A 22251-nucleotide genomic window follows, 5' to 3' on the forward strand; every position below is an offset into this window, starting at 1 on the left:
TGCACTGGGAGCCCGACGTGGGATTCGATCCCGGGTCTCCAGGATCGTGCCCTGGGCCAAAGGCAGGCGCCAAACCGCTGCGCCACCCAGGGACCCCCAACAATGGTATTATTTTTTAAAGGCAGGAAGTGAACCTAAGAGACACAGACTCCTACCAAAAAGGCTTCAAACAAACAAACAAACAAACAAACAAACAAAAACTGTTCTCCTGGAAAATTTGTATAAGTTGCTATGGAATAAAAATGTCCTTTACCTGTAACAATTTCCCATGAATCCTGTATGTATTAAAGATTTAGTTTTCTGTGCTAATACTGGTGGTCTCTGGTGGAAGCTTAGATTAGCATGTGGGACCCTAGGAAGTGTTAAAATCAAACACCAACAGGGACGGGCCTTGGGAATTCCCTGAACAGAACCAGTTCAGTCCTTCACACAAAGCTTAATTTAGCTTATTTTGCAAGACAAGCAAGGCTCACTTGACCTGGGTCACTTCATGCTGACACTTCTGAAAATCCTAAGCCAAACTTATTCCCCAAAATTGATATGAGGTCACCACTAACCAGTTCCCTCTCATTTAAGAAAATTCTAATATTGAAACCCATCACTGTGGGGAATCAGTAGTCACTGATTGCACATGATCTAAGCTGCTTTACAACGATATACCTCTGAGCCTCATTCCACGTTTTGGTTTAAATGCTCCCGGTTGGCAAACTGTCTTTTTGGTGTGTGCACAATAAACTTGTACTAAATACCACTGGGGTGATTCATTGATTTCATTTTTGGCTTCTTGTTTGTTTGTTTTTGCTGTATTTTGTTTGGTTTTGAACTTTGGACAAAAGATACACGGCAACCCCAACAGCATCACATATAATCAGTTTTATTGCCAGGTAAGAAATTCATATTAATATAGTGAATACATGTTTACAAATAAACATTTTTAGAAAACAAACAAATGTCTTTTTTTTTTCTTCATTGTAGGAAGTATTATTGGTATCATAAACTCTGCAGTTGTTGACAAGTATTAACACAGGTTTACTTGCAGAACATACGGTTACTAAAATATTCGCACATAAAATATGCTCCATTTACACGGAAAACTGGGGAGGGGGGAGTTAGATGGGGGTACCAGGCAGAGCCCAAGGCGGGATGGAGGCTGAGATGCTCTGGGAGGGCGAAAGGAAGTCAGACTCTGGTCCCATTGGGTTGGAAGTCGGGGATAGCTAAAGGCAAAAAGTAGAGGCTAGTGCCAGGGCACGGGATGGGACAGGGACAGCCTCTCTGCTTTGTTCCGGTTTCTCTCTTCTAAGCTCCCCACCATAGCTACAGGATTCATGTTGATACACGGCAGCCACAGATCCATCAGTACCATGAGTTCCATCCCCATCCACCCTCCTGGGAGGAGGCCTAAGAATAAACCTCCTTGTCCAGCCCCCACCCCCTTGGTCCCAGTTCACCAAGCCAACTGGAAGGTCATGAGACAGAGAAGTAATGTCCTCTGCCGTCATCCTGTCACATCTTCCTGAGCGTGCTGCAACCTTCCTGCCAACACCCCCCAACTAACAACAAAACTCACTGGATGAAGTTTACCCAGAAGAGAAGGAACACGGAGGAGGGTGGGGTGGGAAAGAATTCTGTTGATTCAGAGACCAAGAAAGGTCCTTAATCAGCGTTGGGATAAAGGTCAGATGAAGTGAGTCCAGTACAAGAGGCAGGATGAGCCAAAGGGGAAACTAGACTCACAGGACTTTGGAGCTGTAGGGAACCTCACAGATAAGCAGACCCCGTATTTCCTGAAATATGCGCTGTGCATCACTGGCAAATGCAAAACGATTTGTAGTAGCACGTGGATCTAGCACTGGTTAACACCGAGTCACAGAGGGAATGGGTTCCTTTCCATTCTATCCGTCCGATGGAGTCCCTTGGAGTGCAAAGTCTCCACTGGGTGCTGGTATATCTTTAACAGCTCTTTAACAAATCTGCTAATCTTCTTAATAAAGAAAAAAGGGAGAGGGAGGAAAGATGGAAGGGAAGAGAGACAGAGAGAGAGAGACAGAGAGAGCGTGCGATGAGCCAGCAAAGGCCTGGCTCTGGGTTAACATCCTTCCACAGGCAACAATATCCAGCTAGAGCTTAACGATTGCCACTCTGTTGCCTTGGTCTTTGTTTTTATGCTTACTTTTTATTTAGGGTGATTGATACTGCCTTTCTGTTTGACATGAGGAAAGGAAGTTTTCCTTTTAAGAGTTCAAAGTATTAAGAGGGAATCAATTTAGATATTAAATATTAGATATTAAATATTTTGGTGGCAATACACAAGGATGCCAAAAGCAGGTACACGGAAAGCTAATATCACGGAAACCCTGACCGAAGGGCGGTGTTTACCCCACTCTGGGGAACGCTGGGATCCCAGCAAAGAGGCTGAGAAAGTGGGCATTGTATCCGCCCCCACCCCCACCCCCACCACCAGCTCTGCTTTGTCCAGCGCAGAGCCACCTTCTCAGTGAGGATCTTCCAGAGTGGCACCTGTGCACGATTATATTTTTAAAAAATGGGCAGAGGTTTTGCCATTCAGAAAGATTGAAAGGCTTTCCCCGTGTTTCGGATGGGAGACTACGGCCCAAGGAGATAACATGCATTGTCAATGTGCCCCCCAGATGGAATGAAAAGAAGAACCCAACCCCGGATTTCCCTTGCTTCTGTGATGTCAGAGGAGAGAGACAGGTGAGGCAGCACGCCGCCGGGAAGCCACCTTGGTCGGGATGCCCAAGGGCCATCGGCTGGGAGGACCGATCTGAACAACCACCTCAGGGGGGATTCTGGTTGGGAGATGAATTCTTGGATGGATGTATCTGGGGAGGTAGGTGGCTGGGAGGGCCATGGAAATTACAAGATCCCAAAATGCTTGGGAGGTTTGGCGGGGGCAGGGGGGGCAGATAACGCTAGGACTGGGGGTGGGAGGGTGGGGGGCGGGGAGGTCTTCATCTTTAGGTACCCCCGACATCGTAGCAGCCCCCTCGGGGTGTGGGATGGCTGGGCTCACTGACAAAGGAGGAGAGGAACATCTTCTATTACTGCAGGAAACAGGACGCGGGGCGGGGGTGGGGGGCTCAGAGAACACAGGTTGCACTTGGGAAACAAGACTGTCATTAAACAGTAACACATTGAAGGCACCACCCACGCTTATGACATTTTCAGTCCAAAGCAGTTGAAATTTGGCAGCGGCGGCGGCAACGGGCTGAGGGGGGTCGGGGAGAGATGGGTAAGAGAGGACTGGTTTCTGCGTCTGTTTCTTGTCTTGGAGGCAAGGCGGGAAATGCGGGGTGTCCCCTTCTCACCTCTTGTCGACTTTCCAGCTGTGGAGTATGTTTTTGTTCTGATGTCATTGTTTCCTAAGTCCCAAGGATTCTGGGCAAAAATGAATTTGCTGTTTTTGTCTGTTTTGTAGTGGGCTTGTCTTTGTTTCTCTTCTTCTTCTTCTTGTTCTTTAAAGTTATTTAATACTCTCTGGACCCTCTGCCCGCTGCAGAAGCCTACTATCCTTGCCATGTACATGGTCATGGTCTTTACAGGACTTCTCTAAAATGCTCTTTCTTTCTCATCACTGCCAGTGGGTTCAGGGTCTATTGACTTTTTGTGAGTTTGAGTGTGTGTGTGTGTGTGTGTGTGTGTGTGTGTGTTTGCTTCCAACATTGACGATATGAAAAGTACTACAAATAGAATGGTAGGGGTCCAGTTACTGTCTCACGCTTGGCAAAATTGTGTGTCCATGTCACTATTTCTTGAGATTAGAAGACACTTATGCACACAGCATTCTTCCCAGAGAACTCCTCTTCTCAAGTACGCTCTTCTCTTGTGTCCACCCTCATGCTCCCCCCACCCCAACCTGGCTCTTTCACCGGAAACAGCGCATGGTAAATGGTGTATGTGCTCAAATGGACAATTTCTCTAAGTTGTGCTACTTTTAATTTTTCATCATGGAGTTCAGTTGTAAGTCAGGAGGAAAAGAAAAATTAGCCCCACGGTGTGGGCGTGTGAGTTGGCCACCTGGGGCCTGAAGTCGAAAGAGCCGTGCCTCAGTTTCTCCTTTGCTGTATTGCTGAACGTCCCTGCTTCCGTCTTGCTCAGCTGCCCGCTGACATGTGTTCGGCATGACCCAAGAAAAGCGTGATTCTGCGTCACCAGTAGGTTTATCGTCGGTTGGAACGGGGAGTCAGGGAGTGGGGGGGAGCATGTTGGGGGTGGGGGGGACAGGGAGGGTGTGGGCCAGGGGTATTTTTTTGCCTCTCTCAGTTGAGTATGGTCTCCAGGATGCTCCCTGTAGTGAAAGCTCAGACAGTCACTTCTGTTTTGCTGTTAGTGATGAAGTATGGCTGTGGGGGTGGGTAGTGCTGGGTGCGAGTCCCCAAGGGGTCGCTGGAGCCCGACTCGGCTGTGCCAAGCTTGCCCTTGTTACCATAAGCCTGCCGCCGGAGGGAATGCTCGTTGGGGTCCCAGCCCTTGAAGCTGGCGGTGGAGTTGTAGGCCAGGGGATGTGGGGGCATCTTGTTGGTGCGGGACTTCTGTCCATTCTGCTTGGCAGGGCCATGCTCAGGGCTGAAGGCCCGCGGCTCGTCATCCACTCTCACTGGGTGCAGAGGTAGGTTCCCCTTGGCGGCCAGCTCGGCCAGGTGCCGTCGCTTGGAGGAGAAGTCATCATTTACCTTGTCGGCTGTCCAAGGTGGACGGAGATGGGGAGGACAGGGCACAGAGAGGGAGAGGGGGTGTGTGGGGAGAGAGAGAGAGAGAGAGAGAGAGAGAGAGAGTTAGGGATTGGCAAGTCAACCTGACCACAGCGTTAAATGGGCCAACAGTCCAAACGAGACACACACTAGAAACTCCATCTGGAACAGACAGAAGGAAGGAGAACAGAAGGAAAGAGGGTTGAGTTCTTTTCACAAGCAAGAGCAAGACCAAGAAGGTTAAAAAAAAAAAAAAAAAAGACCAAGAAGGTTAGGGCATCCCCAGTGGACACTCTAAATCCACACCCTCCCCGCCCCCACCTCCAATAAACACTTCTCCACCATAGTGCACCGAGCACTGTACCTCCTTGGTGTTCTTACAAAGTTCCAGGGTTGTTTCTTCATCATTAAAATCATGCATTCTCATTTTAACATCTTGAGGAATATTCATATCTGTCACCCACCATTCAAGATCGCCGATATCAATGTGTGGCTATATTTTCTCTCCATAAATGGGGTTCAATTTGGGATTTCTATTAGTGTGTTTGGTTGCTTTAAGCAGTTAAGTAGACCTGTGTTCAAACCCCAACTCTTCCACCTGCTAGAGGTGTAACTTTGGCTACTTAATGAAAAGGTAAGAAACTTCGTAGTTTTTATTACCATTAGTTTCTACATTAGGAGAGTAGTTACTATATATATATATATATATATATATATATATATATATATATACATATATTATATTTCATGCAGTTGTTTAAAGGGTTAAATGATATCATGCATGCAAAGTATTCAGGTATTAGCCCCTGCCATTGTAATTATCATTATAAATCACTGTTTAATTTCCAAATAACATTCTATCATGCATTTCTCCATGCTGTTATAAATCACTAATAAACAACATTTTAATACCTACATAATATTTCATTGGGTGGAACTATTAAAATTAATCACTCCTCCCATTGATGAAGAGTTGTTTGCCAATATGTTGCTGACATAAATAAAGCTGAAATGAGAATCTTCAAGACTCAAGCTCTTTTTGTATTTAGGATCATTGTAAAAGTAGTTTCTTCATCTACATCAGACGACTGCAAATTATAGCCCCTGGATCAAATCCGGATGCTGCCTATTTTTGTAAATAAAGTCTTACTAGAACAGGGCCATACCCACTTGCTTACCTACTGTCTGTGGCTGCTTTTGCTCTGCAGTGGTGGATCTGAGTACACATGCCTGAGACTGCGAGGCCCATAGAGCCTAAAATCTTTATTAGCCAGCCCGGAAATGAATGACCTGAAGTTAATTACTTGACAAAAGGATGTAAACATTATCAAGGTTCTTGATACATATTGCCAACTCCTCCAAAAGAGTCACACCAATCTCTGTGCCATTTCACCACACCATCTCCAGCACCGTGATTTCTTTCTCTTTTTCTTCCTTGTTTTCTTTCATTATGATCCTGGCTCCCTCCTTCCTTTCCTCTTCCTTCCTCTTCTCTCTCTCCCTCCCTCCCCCTTTCTTCCTTCCTTCCCTCATCTTTCTTTCCCTGTGTATTTATTTGATAAGTTTATGAGACCTTTTATTTTCTTATACTTCTTTTATTATAAGATCCTCTACACTTTTAAAATTTATTTCTTAGTGGGACATCTGACTGGCTCAGTTAGTAGAGCATGTGACTCTTGATCTTGGGGTCATGAATTTGAGCCCTACATTGGGTGAAGAGATTATTTAAAATAAGATAAATAAAATAAAATTTATTTCTTAGCAGTAAACTTTAAATTTACATCTCTTTGGAGATGAGAAATATTTGCTGTTTTCCCATCTATGCTTCCATCATCCCACAGCCTTCCAATATCCCACATTGTTACATAGGTGAATTTGTGTATATGTACATTCATGGATGCCATCATTTTTCCATGTTTCTTTTCCCATTTGATCCTTTCAACAACCCTAGGAAGTAGGAAGGATGGGGATTTTTACTCCTGCTTGATTGATTCGGAAATTGTCAAGCTCAGGAATATGAAATGATTAACAAAAGTTACCCCCAGCTAGTGGCTGAGCCAGGGTAGAACCTAAGTCCAGTAGACATTATTTGGTGCTTTTCAAAGGCCATAGAGGGAAAGCTTCAGTTTTAGGACCAAGGGCACAAAAATATGGCCCACTTGCCCGCTCAGTGTCCATGGCAGTCGTCACTCATTGATCATAGTGCTCTGTCCAAACAAGTGCAGCCTCTGCTCAGACTCCTCAATACAACACTCCAGTAAGCCACACATTAACCTTCCAGGCTTCATACCATTTAAGTTGGGTTTCTGTCCCTGTTAATGTATATTGTCCTGGCTACTGTGATCTTTCAAGAGAAAGTCCCCTTTGCCATAAATCTTAGAGCTTCTGAAGATATAGAATGTCAAAAGGAATCTGCTACTAAAGATGCGAAGAGCACACATTCTGAAAATACCATGCATTGATTAAAGGGGTATGAGTTAAATTCAAGTCAATGTAAGATCCCCATCTTTCTGCTTTCCAGAAGAAAGTTCTAGGTTTCCAATGCCACAAAGTCTCAACAGAAGGACGCTCTGATATTCCCCTTTGGACTTGGGGTAGTGGGGGAGGACATGAATCCAGTTACCTCCAGGACAGATTCATTGGTATTTCCTACTCCAGGTAGCCAAGTCTGAAACCATTAACAATAAATACAAATATACCTTCTTCTTCAGGTCCTTCCTTAACCCCTGGATGCAAACACCCCTGAAGCCAGAAACAAGGTAGCATCTTCCTCCTCCAGCACAACTGCTAAGCCTGTCCAGCTATGCCTACAAATGCTGCTATAACCTATTCCACTCCACCTCCAACTTTGAACATCGCTCCACTTCAGCCACCAAACTGGCCTCCCTGCCTTAGGCCTCACGCCTCGACCCAGTCCAGTCTCCACACTGCAGCCAGAGGCATATTTCTGAAATGCAAAACCTACCATGCCCCTCATCTACCAACATCCTCCTCAGGTAATTTGCTCATTCATTCATCAGAGAGTCAGGGGCCATGTGCTAGGCAGTACTAGGCAGTGAAGAATCAGAAATGGACAGGGTCTTTGCCCTCATGGGGTGGACATCTACTAAGCGGAGACAGATAGTGACCAAAGAATCCTACAAATAACATAAAAGTATATATACGGGGGATGCCTGGGTGGTTTAGTCGGTTGTGTCTGCCTTTGGCTCAGGCCATGATCTCAGGGTCCTGGGATTGAGCCTCACATCCAGCTCTCTGCTCAGTGGAGTCTGCTTCTCCCTCTCCCTCTATGTTCTCTCTCTCTCTCTCAAGTAAATAAAAATCTTTAAAAAAATAAAAGTAAAAAAATTTTTTAAATAAAATAAACAAAAAATTAAAAGTATAAATATGGTAGGCTTATGAATATTTATAATAAGATCTCTGAGCTGGTCTGACAACAAGATGTTGCAGCTTTGAAGGCAGAGACCTTATCTTTCCATCTGTGGGGCTCTCAATCCTGGCAGTACTTGGGAATCACATGAGGGAGCTTCTAAAGCATTCAGATTCCTGGATCCCTCCCCTGAATAATTCAATTAGAATCTCTGCGGGTCAGGCCCAGGCACAGATTTTTTTGAAGCGCCCCTCCACCCAAATGATTCTAATGTACAGCCAGAGTTGAGACCACAAGCAAAGCCCTGGTGTCTAGCACAGTCAGGGCACATAGCTTTTCCTAGAGAACTAAAGGTAAGTGACCTCCAATCTCATTCCTGTTCTCTCTTACCACTTCCCACCATCTTCCCTTCTAGAACCTTGAACAAGGTCACATACCACCATGATAGGTTCTTCTCCATGGCACACATTGTACATGCCATTTTGCACTCGTTAATCCACTGCGTGTATTCCTGTCTCTCTCTCTCCCACTGCAGTTGCAACAGGGCAAGACCAGGTCAGATTCCTGCCCATCACTGTGTGCACAATGTCCAGCCTACTTCTGGCAGATATTAGATACTCAATAAGTATCCAGTGAGTGGATGTAAAAGCAAAATATTATGAATATGCATAGAATATTAGGGCAATCATAGGAGTGGAAGCTCCCCTCCCCTGTTCCTTCTGGGAGTCTCTTATAAAAGTCTCACTCATCCTCATTACATCTCCAGTTGTGATCTAGAATCATTCATTCCCATGTGCCTCTTTCCAGACAGTGGACTAGTCAAAGATCTGCTCAGAGAAAGGAATGTAGTCAGGGTTTCCTGTATCTGACAAACTGAGACAATTGATTATGAAGTAGGTATTCCAACAGCTGGGATAGGTGATGCTTCCTCAAAAAGTTCTAAAGGAAAGAAATCACAGAGGCATTAAAATCTTGCCAATCAGTGCAGGGATGGGGAGAAGGCTCTATTCAGGGAATCATGAGGTCCCACAGGGAGAATCTACAACCTCCTCCACAATCAACCCTGATTTAGTCTCTTAGTGAGCCTGACTCTGGGGACCCCCGGATTGTAGAAAGTGTTTGGTACTTGGAGCAAGAGAAGGGTGGACAGAAAACTCTGGGGGCTCTGTAATCAGACAGACTGGAGGTTATGAGATCTCAGGAATGTCACTTAACCTCTGACAGCTTTATTTCCTTCAGTGTGAAATGGGAATAATATAAGCTACTTTCAGGTTTGTTGTGAGCAATACATTACATGAGATATATAAGGTACGTAACACAATTCTGGAATGTAGTAACTATTCAGTACATATATTTTGTCTGTCTTCTGAAAGAACTGGATTAAATCCAACAGACATTTATTGAGCACTCACCCTGTGCCAGGCAACTTGCTAAGCACAAAGGAGGCATTCATCCAAGCCAACAATCCTTTCCTTTCTTCCTTCCCCTTTCACTTCCCTGTACCTACCACCTGTGTTTGCCTCGTCTGCCCTATGAAGTGGCCTAAGAAGGGGACTTGATCTTTTCAGGATGATTAGGGAAGGCACCCTTGAGGATGTGTAACAGCAGCAGGATTCCAGGTGAGAGAACATGTAGTATATAGCAAAATGGCCATTGTACATCGCATTGCCTTCCATCAAGAGGCTGAACGTCTTTCTTTACCCTTTGAATATGGCCGGGCCTTGTGACTGGCTTTTACCAGTAGACTGTAGCAGAAATTATGTCATGTAAGTCCTGAACCTGGGCCTTTACAAGTTCTAAAGCTTCAACTATCAGGCTCTTGGATTCCTGCTTCCGTATGAGAAAGGAAGCCCAGGTTAGCCTCCTGGAGGATGAGAAAGCTTCAGGCCAGTTGCCTGTGCTCACCACAACCAACCGCCTGCTAATTGCCAGATACTGAGTGAGGACAAACTAGATCACACAGCCATCAACTGACCTGCCAGCTGACTCCGGATACCGAGTAAACTTGGCTGAGAACAGCTAATCTAGCCCAAACCAGAAGAATTGCCAGCTGACCCACAATCATGAGTACAATAAATGGTGGCTGTTATTAAGCCACTACACTGCACTTTGGGGAAGTTTGTTATGCAGCAGTATATAACTGACACTAAACAGCATTTGCAGGCAGGAAGGAGTGTGACAACTTCAAGAAAAAAAAAGGACATCTGTGTGGTAAAATAAAGGAAGCAAGGGGTCTCCAGGCCATCTGAAGTCTAGTAGGCAAGACTATATCATTCACAGTCACTTATTTGTCTGACCATCTTCCCTCCACTGGACTTAGAGGTGTTTTAGAGAAGTACAGAGCAGGCACAGATTTGTTGCCGGGACATGAAACTGTTCCTTAAAGAGTGATTTTCAAGATTGTTTTAATAACAGGAATATAGATGGTGGTGTATGGGCCATTCCCATAACCAGGAAAGGCAATGTTTGTGATGCTCTCTTCCCCATGTTTTTGGTCTCTTCTGACTTAGATCCAGAGGAGGAGGAAGAAATGCCTACTTGGCCTCTCTTGGCTTTGTGCAGTGTGGTCCCTGTCACTATATCAAAACACTTCTCGTGAAAGAAATAACAGATTCATTGAGCAGCCTTGTAAGCCCCATTAATAAATGCATTAACCTAATCAGCCCCAATACCTTGTGGGCAGATGGCTGACAAGCCAACCAGGAAACAGATGTGTGAGCCTTTCAACAACATTGGGCCTCTCTGGTTTGATTTTTCTTCATTTAAAAAGAGGAAGAAAGAATGAAAAAGGTGCTTTCCTTCCAATGAGCCTAATTGCCTTGAAGGAACCAAGGCTGTAAAATTAAACTCTACCTTCCTCCATCTGTCTCTCCTCTAATTAGCAGCAGACACTTGTCCAGGTGCAGGGTGGGATGGAGCCTCACTTCCGTGGAAAGAGAGCGAGTCAAGGTAATAACCCGTTTTCAAAACAAGCTGCACATCTGAGGGTCTCAGCAGGTGGCCTCCCACCTACCTTCTTTCCTTGGGCCAAAGATATCTTAAGGAGGGGTTCCTACAGCTCATTCTCACTTGGTGATATTCTTGGGTCTTGGGTGATGAATTTAACCGGGTAAGCAATGCCCCAGCCAACCTAAGCTTTTATCATTCCTCATTTGTCCCTGTCTTTGGTCCAAGAATATGTTGAAATCAAGTAATACATATTCCTACTGCACTTAAGAATAAAACCCAAATTATTTGCAGTGGCCCCAAGGTCTACGTGACCTGATCTCTGGCTGTTTTCTAGCTTCATCTCTTCCACTTGTTGTGAACCCGTCACAGAGTGTATTAGTTTCCCAGGGTTGCCATAACAAATTACCACAAACTGGGTGGCTTAAAACAACAGAAATTTATTCTTTCACAGATTCCAGAAGTCTGAAATCAAAGTGTCATCAGGGCCATGCTCCCTCTGCAGGCTCTAGGGGAAGACCCTCCTTGCCTCTTCTAGCTTCTGGTGGTTGCAGCAATCCTTGGCATTCCTTGCCTTTTGCCTCATTCCAATCTCAGCCTCTTACTCCATCTGGCCATCCTCTTTGTGTGGGTCTATCTGTTCAAATTTCCTTCTTCTGATAAGGATACTGGTCATTGCATTAGGACCCACTTTAATCCAGAATGAGCTCACCTTATTACATCTGCAAAGACCCTATTTCCCAGCAGGATCACATTTTGAGGTTCTGAGTGGGTAGAGATTTGGAGGGATACTCTCCAAACCAGTATACACAGGATTCCTTTCTGCTCCTGAACACACCAACCTTTTCACCACGTCAGAGCCATTGAATCACATCCTTGCGGTTTTCTCTGCCAAAATGCTCTTCTTTTTGGTTGCACATCTGGATTCTTCTTATAATTTGGTTCTCTGATCAAAGGTCACTTCCTCAGAAAATCCCTCTTGATGAGTCAGTCAAAAGAGAGCCCTCCCCACCCCCAACTGCTCTCATCACTTCTCCCTATTTTACTATATTTTTAGCTTGTATAATTTCATGAAATTATCTTTTTAGTTACTTGGATATTATCGGCCTCCTTTGACTAGAATATAAATTCTGATTAGGGTATAGGCCATATCAGCTCTGCTCACTACTGTATCCCCAATACCTAGCCCAGTGCCTGGCACACAGTAGGGGTACAATAATGCATTTGGTGAAGGCAGGAAAGCACTGGAAATATTTCAGATTCTGAAGAATTCTCTAAAATATTAGAAACAGGCAGAATGTTTCATATTTTGGCCATCTGGTCTGTGAATTTTACGTGTCAACCAGACTGGGTCTACCGGGTGTCCAGATTAAATATTATTTCTGGGTGTGCCTAGGAAGGTTTGCATTTGAATTGGTATGCTTAGTAGATTGCTCTCTCCCATATAGGTGGAAATTACCTAATTTGTTGATGGACTAAAATACCACAAAAATCAGAAGAAGGGAGGCTCCATGCCCTTCCTGTCTGCTGCCCTATCTCCTGGGTGGGACATTGGCCCTCTACTCCTCAACTGGGATTTACCCCATTGGTTCTGCTGGTTCTCAAGTTTTCGACTTGGACTGAGATCACACCACTGGGTTTCTAGCTCTCAGACAATAGAAATAGATCATGCAACTTCTCAGCCTCCATAATCATATGAACGAATTCCCCATAATAAATGTCCTTTCATATATGTACATATCCTGTTATTCATATATACAAATATTTGTCATATTCATATATATACATATATATATGAAAGGTGGTTTATTATGGGGAATTGCTTCAATCACACCATATATATATATATCCTATTATTCATATGTGAATATATATATATAAATAATAGGATAAGAGTGTGTGTGTATACACAGTTCAATTTTTCTGGGGAACATTAATACATACTAATATAGAAGTCTGAGTGATCTGTGCCCTGTGTTTTATAGGAATCACAGGACTAAAGCATGGGTTAAATTCCTTTATTTCTGGGGCAGGAGAACCTGGTTGGTGCCCAGCTCCATGTCTCTGGTTATAGCCTTGCAGGGGCATGACTGTTCTGTAGCAGTGAGCTCAGGGAGGCAGGATGCAGTTAGGTGAAGGAAGCAGGGACTGGTTAGAGACTACATGCATATAGTAGAACTGTGGTCTCCCTCTCAGATCCCCAGTGGTAAACTGAGTAAAAGCTCATATTAGTTATTAAGCACATAGTCTGTTCTTGATACTTGACTAGGGAATTTGTTAACCTTCTTTTTAAAAAAATATTTTATTTATGAGAGATAGTGAGAGAGAGAGAGAGAGAGAGAGAGAGAGTGGTGGGGAGGGTCTGAGGGAGAGGGAGAAAGAAAATCACAAGCAGCCTCCCCATTGAGCAGGGAGCCTCATGTAGGGCTTGATATCAGGACCCTGAGATCATGACCTGACCTGAAACCAAGAGTTGGATGCCTAACTGACTGAGCCACCCAGGCACCCCTGTTAATCCTTTTAAGACTCTCAATATCCTACCAAGGTAGGTGCCATTCTCAGCCTCATTTTATAAGTGGGGAAACTGAGACTACAGAACTTTGGCAACTTGTTCAAGTGATGGTGCTGGGATTTGAACCCAGGATACCCAGCTCAATTCTGGGTGTCCTGAAATTTATGAACTTGTGGCTACAACCCTCACCATTTCTATAACCACTAGCCTGGCTTATAGAACCATCTTGTTTCCTTCAAAAGGTTTTATCTGCAGGAAAATATCCCCCCAAACTACAGAAAATAGAGAGCAGAGTGAGAATTATACAGAGACATCACTTTTCTTGTTTCCTCCTCTCATTAGGGATTGTTTCTCCCTCCAACATTAGGGATTGGGGTGCACATAGCAAGTATCAGATTCTCAAGAGGAAACATCAGGATCTCTCAACCAGAAGCTTAACAAAGCCTCAAATTCCCTCCTAAAGCAAACTAGGTTAATCTTTTTCTTTCTTAAGGTGAGGAGGAGGGAGCTGGGGGTGACCTGAGATGTTCCCTGTCAGGTTGTGACTCTTCCAGTGTTACGGTTGGCTAATGCATTACCAGGAGCACAGATCTTGGCATCTCTGAAGGGCAATGATGTTAGCTGGAGTGCTGGCCAGTCACTGACCGAAAGGAGGCCACCCGTCCTGGAGTTGAGCTGGATAAAGAGCCATTCACTTCTCATATAACTGAGTGAAGACTTCAGGTCAGGTTCTTGACACATACTAGTTCATATAGTTGGCCCCACAAAGCAGATGTGCTTGCCTGGGCTCATCACAATGATTTCCTCCCTGACAATGTAGTGGGATAGTGTGAAATATTAACTAATATTTATTTTCCTTGTGCTTCTGCTATCCCATCTCCACCACCCAGAGAACAGCAGTCACTTTCAGCAACGACAAAGAACCAAAGTGTTGGGTTTGAATCCTACACTGGCTCTCAGCAGCCATAGCAGAGCCTCAAGTCTCAAAAGGCAAGACTTCAGCAGTAGATTCCAGGAATTAGAAGGATTAATGAGAGAAAGAAAGGAAGATTAGTGAGGTTAGAACTTGAAGGCTGTCATGTATCAGGTTCATACAATATATAATGATGTCTGAAAGAACACCCACCTGATTATTGTGACCATAAATTCTTCTTCACAATATGGCGGTAAGAGCCTAAGCTCTGAAAGATGGATCTGAGTTCAGATCCCAGCTCTTCCACTTATAGGCTGGAGACCTTGAGCAAGTTACCTGAACTCTCAGAGTTCTACCAATAAAATTGAAAATCAAAAGACAATGGTTGGGTGGCAGGGGGTTGAGGGTACTGAAGAGAATCACGTACAGTACCAATGTCCTTGCCTCATAGTTGGTATTCAACAGATGGTAGCTGCTATTGCTGTCATTGTTAGAAAGCAAAAGAAAATTGCATGAGGATAGACTGACTTTGCAGGGTGCTGTGCAGAAGTAAAGGAGACAAGGTAGATAAAAGCACAAACCATTATGCATGGTGTATGGTAGTGTTCCTTAAGTGTGGACTCTCACCTGGGAAGATGTAGCACATGGCCACTTGGGTCCCAAGCCTTTCTCTGCCTTTTTCTCTTGGGCATGTGGCCACTCTGCTCCAAACTAGATTTCCTCAGCCCTCTTGGGGGCTACATTTGGCCATGTCGCTCATCTTTTGCCAATGGTATGTGAGCAAAAATGATACATCCAATTTTCATTTCACCTGACTTACTTAAAAGTAAATCGCTTTCCCTGGATATCCCCTCTTCTCCCTTTCCATTGGCTTGACAACAACTAACCACAACAATGCAGATGAGGACAATCCTGTAGACGGTGGTAGAGAAATAGTGTTTGAGGAGCCTGGGTCCCCAAGTGACACTTTAGAGTAGAGCTATCCCACCAACATGTACCACTCCCCTGGGTACTGTAACAGAAAGATATACTTGTTTCTCTCAAGCTGCTGTATTTGTGGGGCCTTTGGTTCAGTAGGACAATATTTGCTTTTTTACTTATACAGAAATATGTCTGGGTCTGCACTTTTTTCCCCCTCTTTCACAAACTAAGTTAAAGAGTGAAACAGGGGACAGTTCATGTTTAAAAAAAATACCCAGGTATTTCTCTCTTCTTTTAAAATACATTCTATAAAGCTGTGCAGGCTCCTGAAACTGTCTTAGCAGGCAGAAACAAGAAAGGCAAGAAAAAAGCCTAGCTTCTTAGACAGGAGAGAGCCAGGGAGGAGTTGGGAAGATTTGCCTTTATGGTGAATTAGCCCTGTTTCACCTGGTTCTGGGCCTTGCTGAAGAGACATCAGTAGGAAAAGTCACATTTGAACCAGGTCTTAACGAAGCTCGGGGTTCCCAGCTCTCTCTGCTGGGCTTCACATCTTCCTTCTGAAGTCCTTTATCTCGAAGAAAGAAAACTGTCAAGGGGAGTCCAGAAGCCAGGATCTTCTTTGTCTTAACCCTGAGGGCTCCCACTATCTTTGCTGGAGAGGATTCTGAAATAGTGCCTGGCTTGGGCTTTCCACTAAAGCTGTCCAGGCTGCACCACGAGCTCCTTGGTTATGAGTCCAGGGAACCCTCTGCAAATGTCTTGCTGACAGGCCTCTAAACCTGCAGGTCCTTTGTCTCTTCCCTTAGGCAGTGCTGCTATGCAGTCACCTCTTTCTGAGAGGCTGTGGAACAAATATAGACAAGACTTGTGCTCCAGCCATGGCTGACCACAGTGCCCCCTATATAGAAGAGCTCTGGATGGAAGTGGTGCATTCATTCACTGCCCTGCCACGCATCCTGCATTGCTGCTCCATAGATGGAGATCATTCTTTTCAGAAATTCCTTGTATAGTTTGTCTTCCAATCAACTTCTCCTCTGGTGAAATTTTATAAAACTGGTGTTTGTTCTTTTTTTAAATGTAGCAAATAAAGGTTGACTCTCCTTAATCCCATGTTCTTCCTTCCAATTTGTCATAGCAAAGCATATAACAAAGCAGATTATTATCTCAAAGCAAATAATTGTTAAGATTTCGGATCCTATGTTAGGTTCATACACAAATGACCTCAATTCTTCACCCTTCCCTGTATCCATGCTTTTTGTATGCAACTTTGAAACTCACCCCAAAAGAGGTAGATCTTTTTTCCCCACCAGTGTATTCTGAGTTCATCCATGTGACTAATGAATGTGAACAGACATGACATTACAGAAGCATGAAAAAGTGCTTGCTGGTTTGAGGTTCCTCTTTTGTACCTATGCCATCATCATGGGATGTCTGGGCTACCCTCTCCAAGGATGAAAGACACCTGGAGCAGAGTCAAGTCACCTGAGTCATTCTAGCTAGAACCAGCCTTGATCAGCCAACATTCAGCAAGCTCCCAGAGACAAGAGTCAACTCAAGTGAGACTAGGAGAACCTCTGACATCAGCACAAGTCACTGGCACATAGACACCTGGTCTCAGTAAATGCTGCTAAATAAAGTTAAATCACAAGTTTGGGGCCACTTGTTACACAGCATTTTTGTGGCAAGACTACCAATACAAACACCAGTCATTTACTCACCCTACTTCCAGGAAGAGCCCCATATTTTCAGATGGGGAATCTACCTGTCTCCTACTCTTAATCCACGTGGTTTGGCTGACACATGCCTCCACTCTTTCCCCAGCTATTCTCCAGGGACTACAACCAACCCATTCCATTGCCCTCTCCACAACAATTTGTTCAGAGGAGGGTGCATGACAAGGCAAGCCAATCAGAGCAAAGCAAAGAGCCAAAGAAATCAATGATCCCCAACCTTCCATTCTATAGGAGAGACAACTCAAGCTGTGGTCTCAAGGACTGCAAATTGCTAACAAGGAGCACTGGATCTAGAACACAGGTCTCCTGATTTCCATCTGGTTGATTTTTCTACTTCCCAGTGCCTCTTCAGAAAAGACTACAGGATTCCCTTCAAATGTTATGCCCAACTTCATTCAATCATTTATTGATAAAATGCACATTGAGTGTCTACTATGCATGGTAGGCACCATGCAACGTGCTGGGAAAGTGTGAAATGCAGAAGATTAAAAAAAAAAAAAAAAAAAGACCTAACTGGCTTCACATCACAGGGAGTGCTGGTGCATATTTTTCAAACTAGCAAAATATGTACTGAGTCTTACAGAATGGCATTTTCTGCCAAGCAGAGAATCTCCTCCATGCCCTATGGGTTTGCAAAGAAGTTCATCAAAACTCCAGTGCTTACTGTGTGCTTTTCAAAAGAGGCCAAACTCAGGAGCTGGTGGGATTTGATTTTTATTTAAAAAAAAAAAATCCCCTCCCTATTCTCCACCTGCTCTGCGCCCTCTTGCTCACCAGCAAACCAATAACCCAAATCAGAACATTGAAAAAGCCTGAATTTCATGCAGTAATGTTTTAAGGTTGCCTTTAGGTGGGTCCTTATTCAAGATGTGTGCACTCCAACAAGACTTCCACCCAAACTAGACATTTTCTCCTGCTTTGTGCCTTCTGTACCATCTCTCAGATGAACACTTATTACTATGGGACATCAATTTTCTTTTTTTTTTTAAATTTTTTTTTACTTTTATTTATTTATGATAGTCACAGAGAGAGAGAGAGAGAGAGGCAGAGACACAGGCAGAGGGAGAAGCAGTCTCCATGCACCGGGAGCCCGACGTGGGATTCAATCCCGGGTCTCCAGGATCGCACCCTGGGCCAAAGGCAGGCGCTAAACCGCTGTGCCACCCAGGGATCCCACGGGACATCAATTTTCTTAGAAAAAAGAAAGAGCTAGAATTTACTGAGTACCTACTATGTACTAGACACTCTTACTCATTTCCCTGACATTGTCTCATTTAAGCCATCTTAAATATAGGTGACAAGGCAAAATCATCTCTTCTGTGTGACAATGGGAATTAAGGCCCAGAGATACTGGGTAATTTGGCTGCCAAATTTCTCTGCCACAGCTGATAAGTGTCAGGGCAGGACACTGAATCCAAGATTGTCACCTCCAATGTTCCTAGTTTCCAGCTATGGATCCAGCTCAAACCCTCAAATAAGAAAACAGTTTTATTTCAGCAAACAGCAAAAATACTCGTGTTTGGAAGAATCCTGGCATGTGAAATTGGTGTTCTAGGATAAATTGTGTCTAGAGATTGGGTCTTGGAAAAGGTAAGTCCAAACTTTAGTGTATAAAGAATTATCCAGAAAGTGCAGTTAAAAAACAAAAAATTAGAAGATGTCGAGGCCCCATGTCCAGTGGTCCCAGTTTCTTTGCCCTATGTGAGCCCAGGATTTTCATTTGTAACAAGCATGTCCAGTAACTCTCAGTCCAGTCTTTAAGCCATTCTTTGAAGACTGGGCCTTGGCCCCAGGTCTGATATAATTTTCCTGTGTGACTTTGGGCAATCTCATTTATCTCAGGGGACTTGGTTTCCTCATCCATAAGAGCAGAAGGCTTGAGGAGAGCATATTTTCTTCACTGTCATCATTAAAGCATTTTACTTCTATTGTCTCCTAAAGTTACTTCCCCAAACACTATGGAATGTGGATTTTCAGGGCCGCTGCTCTGGAAATACCAGAAATGGGTGTCGGGAGCCTATGAGTGGCTTGTGCAAGAGCACGTGGTCTGCTTCTGATCCAAGCCAGAGTGATTATACCACAGTCCTATGCTGGTGGCTTCCCCCACATTCAGTGCCCTAGGGTAGCACTGGACTAAGCAAGCAACAGTCAGATTCAAAGATTCATTTTGCAAAATTACCAGATCCCAAAAGACATGGCTTCATACCGATTGGAGAGGCAACCAAGGTAATGGTGTCTTCCTTGGGGAGGGGGGTGTTTCAACAATTTTGTGGGGAGTTCCTAGGACCAGGCAGGAGTGGAGCAAAGCAGTGACCACTAGGGGGCAGCATGCATGGGAAACCTCAGAGAAACCTGAATAGAGCAAATGGGTGTGATGTTCACCATTTCTCACCCTGGCACATATGGTACACCTCCCAAGGGAGGTATAGTCAATGCGGATGGAAAAGGGAACTTGCATCTTCGGGGACCTTGGCTTTTCTCCTTGGCAGCTACTCCCTCTTTTGCCAACCTTCCCAGGTGGCATCCGCCCCTCTGTCTCCTCCTCCACCCCTGCCCTATGCTCCCAGAGTGGGTTCCTAGCAACATTTGTGCCCCTGAATGTTAAGATGTTAACTGGTTTTCCTGAAGAGAAACGAGATCAGACATCAAAAGTGTTTGGGAAATGATGCGTTAGAGTCTGACGGGTTGTGTTGGCACGAAATTTTCCAGAGCCTTTCATTTGCTCACCTGGTAACAGTCATAATGATACCAGTAATAGTCTTCATGTGGCTATGACTTTCCATATGCCAGGCACTGTGACATGTGTTGTACATGTTATCTTCACAGCCAACCTAGGTGGTAGGGGACTATTATCCCCATCTTGTAGATCAGAAAACAGGGACTCAGAGGGGCTGTGCTGACTTGCCGAGGATCACAAGGATGCTGAACGAGGAGACCATGGTTGGAACCCAGGTGTGTCTGAGGCTAAGTGCATCACAGCCTGCATGTGTCTCCCTTTTGAGGAGGCGTCAGGATGTGGGAGGCAGGCGCTGTCCAAACTCCCCAGCCTTGTTATTATGCTTCATGCAGACTCTGGGGCTGGAGGTTGAGTAGAGAACACTGGAGAAAGATCAGTGACCCCAGAGGAACCTGGGCCTGGCCATTCCTGAGATCCCTACTCTCGTCCCCAGACAAGGCAGGATAAATAAAGATTCATTTAACAGGACAGGTGAAATTAGCCCGGTTTGGGTAGAAAAACAGCTTCCAAGCCCTTGCTTTTGACCGGTCCCGAAATATTTTCTAAATGCATCAGACAACAACAAGCTGATATAAGGACAGGGGTGCTGACTGCCTCCAAATGCTGTCACGGGAATCATAATGGCTTTGTTTTTCACAGAGGAGACAAAAAAAAGTTTATGCCTCAAATTAGTAGGTCTGTCATGTTCCAAATTGTTTGCATTTCTAAAAATGGATGTTGACATGTGAACAGTTATTATCTAATGCAAGACCCAAAAATCTGCCTCTCTCAAGGCAACTGGGTAGTCAAGGGATCCTCAGCAGACACGAGGATCTACAGCTCTCTCTCTGGATACGGGAGTAGATCCCCCACCCCCCATGCTCCTCTCAGAGCTGAGGTTGTTTCTGAGCCTCTGAGACCTGGTCAGACTCCCCTCTTCAGAAACCTCAGCCTCCAGAACGATCCCTAGAGATCTAATTAGATGGTATCACTTCCCAGCAGGATTTCTCTAGTGCAGTGGTCTTCCAAGTGTGGTCCCCAAACCAGAAGCACTGCCATGGAACTTGTCAGCAATGCAATTCCTCAGGCCCCACCAAACACCTAGGGAATCAGAAGCTCTGGGATGGGGCCCAGGAATATGGGTTTTAACAAACCTCCGGGGGTGCTGATGCTGCCCAAGTGGCTGAAATGTGAGAACCACTGAAGGAACCACTGTACCCTCCTGCCTGCTCAGAGGCACTCACTCACCACCTCCCATAGCCTTCTTACTTGTCCTTCTCTCCATCCTCCACCCACCACAGCTCAGGTCACTGCCCATGTAGGTGACCGCAGAGCCTCCCAGTGGGTGGCCCCATCTCCAGGCCACTCGCCCCCAATCCTGTCTCCACCTTGGAAACCAACTTTTGAGAATCCTCCCCACCACCAAATCCAACAGAGCAAATGGGGTGAAGGCAGAAGAGAACCAAGTTTCCCACCTGTTCTGGAAAGAGCTGCTCCCATCACCACACCCCACTGGGAAATAACCTAGGCCTTGAGTCAGATGGGTGTGTGTCTAAACTGCAACCCCAGCACTTAGCAGTTGTAGACGTTGGCGAAATACCCCTGCTCAGATACCCGCTGAGTCCTCATCTCTGAAGGGGAGGAATGTGGATGTGGTCTACACAGCTGGGGCATCGGAGAAGTTACTGACACCATGATACCAAAGGCCAGCACTCTGTCTGCACATGGTAGGGAGTGAAGTCCAGTTCACCCAGCTGGTGAACTCCTAGACTCCATCTGACCTGACTCCTTGGCTTTCAGTGTTCACCATATGGCCTCCGGAAAGCCAAAAATAGCAAAAAGGCTAATCACTCCCCAGACCCTGAGCCAATAACCTGATTCTGTTTCCCTCTCCCTCAGAAGTTGTGTTTTCTCCCCTGCATTCATTCACCTTGTATTTTGCTGTTTTGCTTGTGCTGCTGAGAAAAACCAACATTTCCCGGATGTCTTACCTGGGAAGGTGTCTGAAAGTGACATTTTCCTTCAGGCAGTGAATATTGAGACATGAGGGGTAGCACGTTCTTCAACAATAGCCCCGAGCACAGATACACCACCACACATGCACGCACGCACACACACACACACACACACACACAAACATCTACACGCTGGAACTTCGACGGACTTGCAGGGCCACCCAACGGAGACATACGTGTGATACTGGGTCACACACAGACACCAGGACTCTTTGTGTCTTCACTGGTCAGTGTCAAATCTGACAACACCCCGGACGAAAGAGCTAGAAAAAGCCGTACAGTACCTTTTGGTGACTTAAGTGTCGCCACTGCCCAGTCACCATCAGAACTTCCTAAAAAAATAACAATCGAGAGATGCTGATCTGCTGGCCGGCTTCCCACGTCCGCGGTGCCCTCACCCCCAGGTGCCG

General features: G+C 45.1%; 1 protein-coding gene across 2 annotated transcripts in view; it reads right to left on the reverse strand.

Moving 5' to 3' along the window:
* Positions 1–858: 858 nt before the first annotated feature.
* Positions 859–22251, reverse strand: part of SHISA9 (shisa family member 9) — a 287792-nt gene continuing 266399 nt past the window's right edge. The window contains exons 4-5 of one of the 2 annotated variants that reach the window (XM_025416471.3): positions 22126–22173; positions 859–4705 (exon numbers count right to left, since the gene is read on the reverse strand). In XM_025416471.3, coding sequence (XP_025272256.2) covers positions 4326–4705; positions 22126–22173 — 428 coding nt within the window. In that variant the 3' untranslated portion in view covers positions 859–4325. The remainder of the gene's footprint in view (positions 4706–22125; positions 22174–22251) is intronic. The other variant, XM_049111379.1, reaches the window with a different exon arrangement.

This window comes from Canis lupus, chromosome 6, assembly GCF_003254725.2.
Source record: "Canis lupus dingo isolate Sandy chromosome 6, ASM325472v2, whole genome shotgun sequence".
Lineage (NCBI taxonomy): Eukaryota > Metazoa > Chordata > Mammalia > Carnivora > Canidae > Canis > Canis lupus.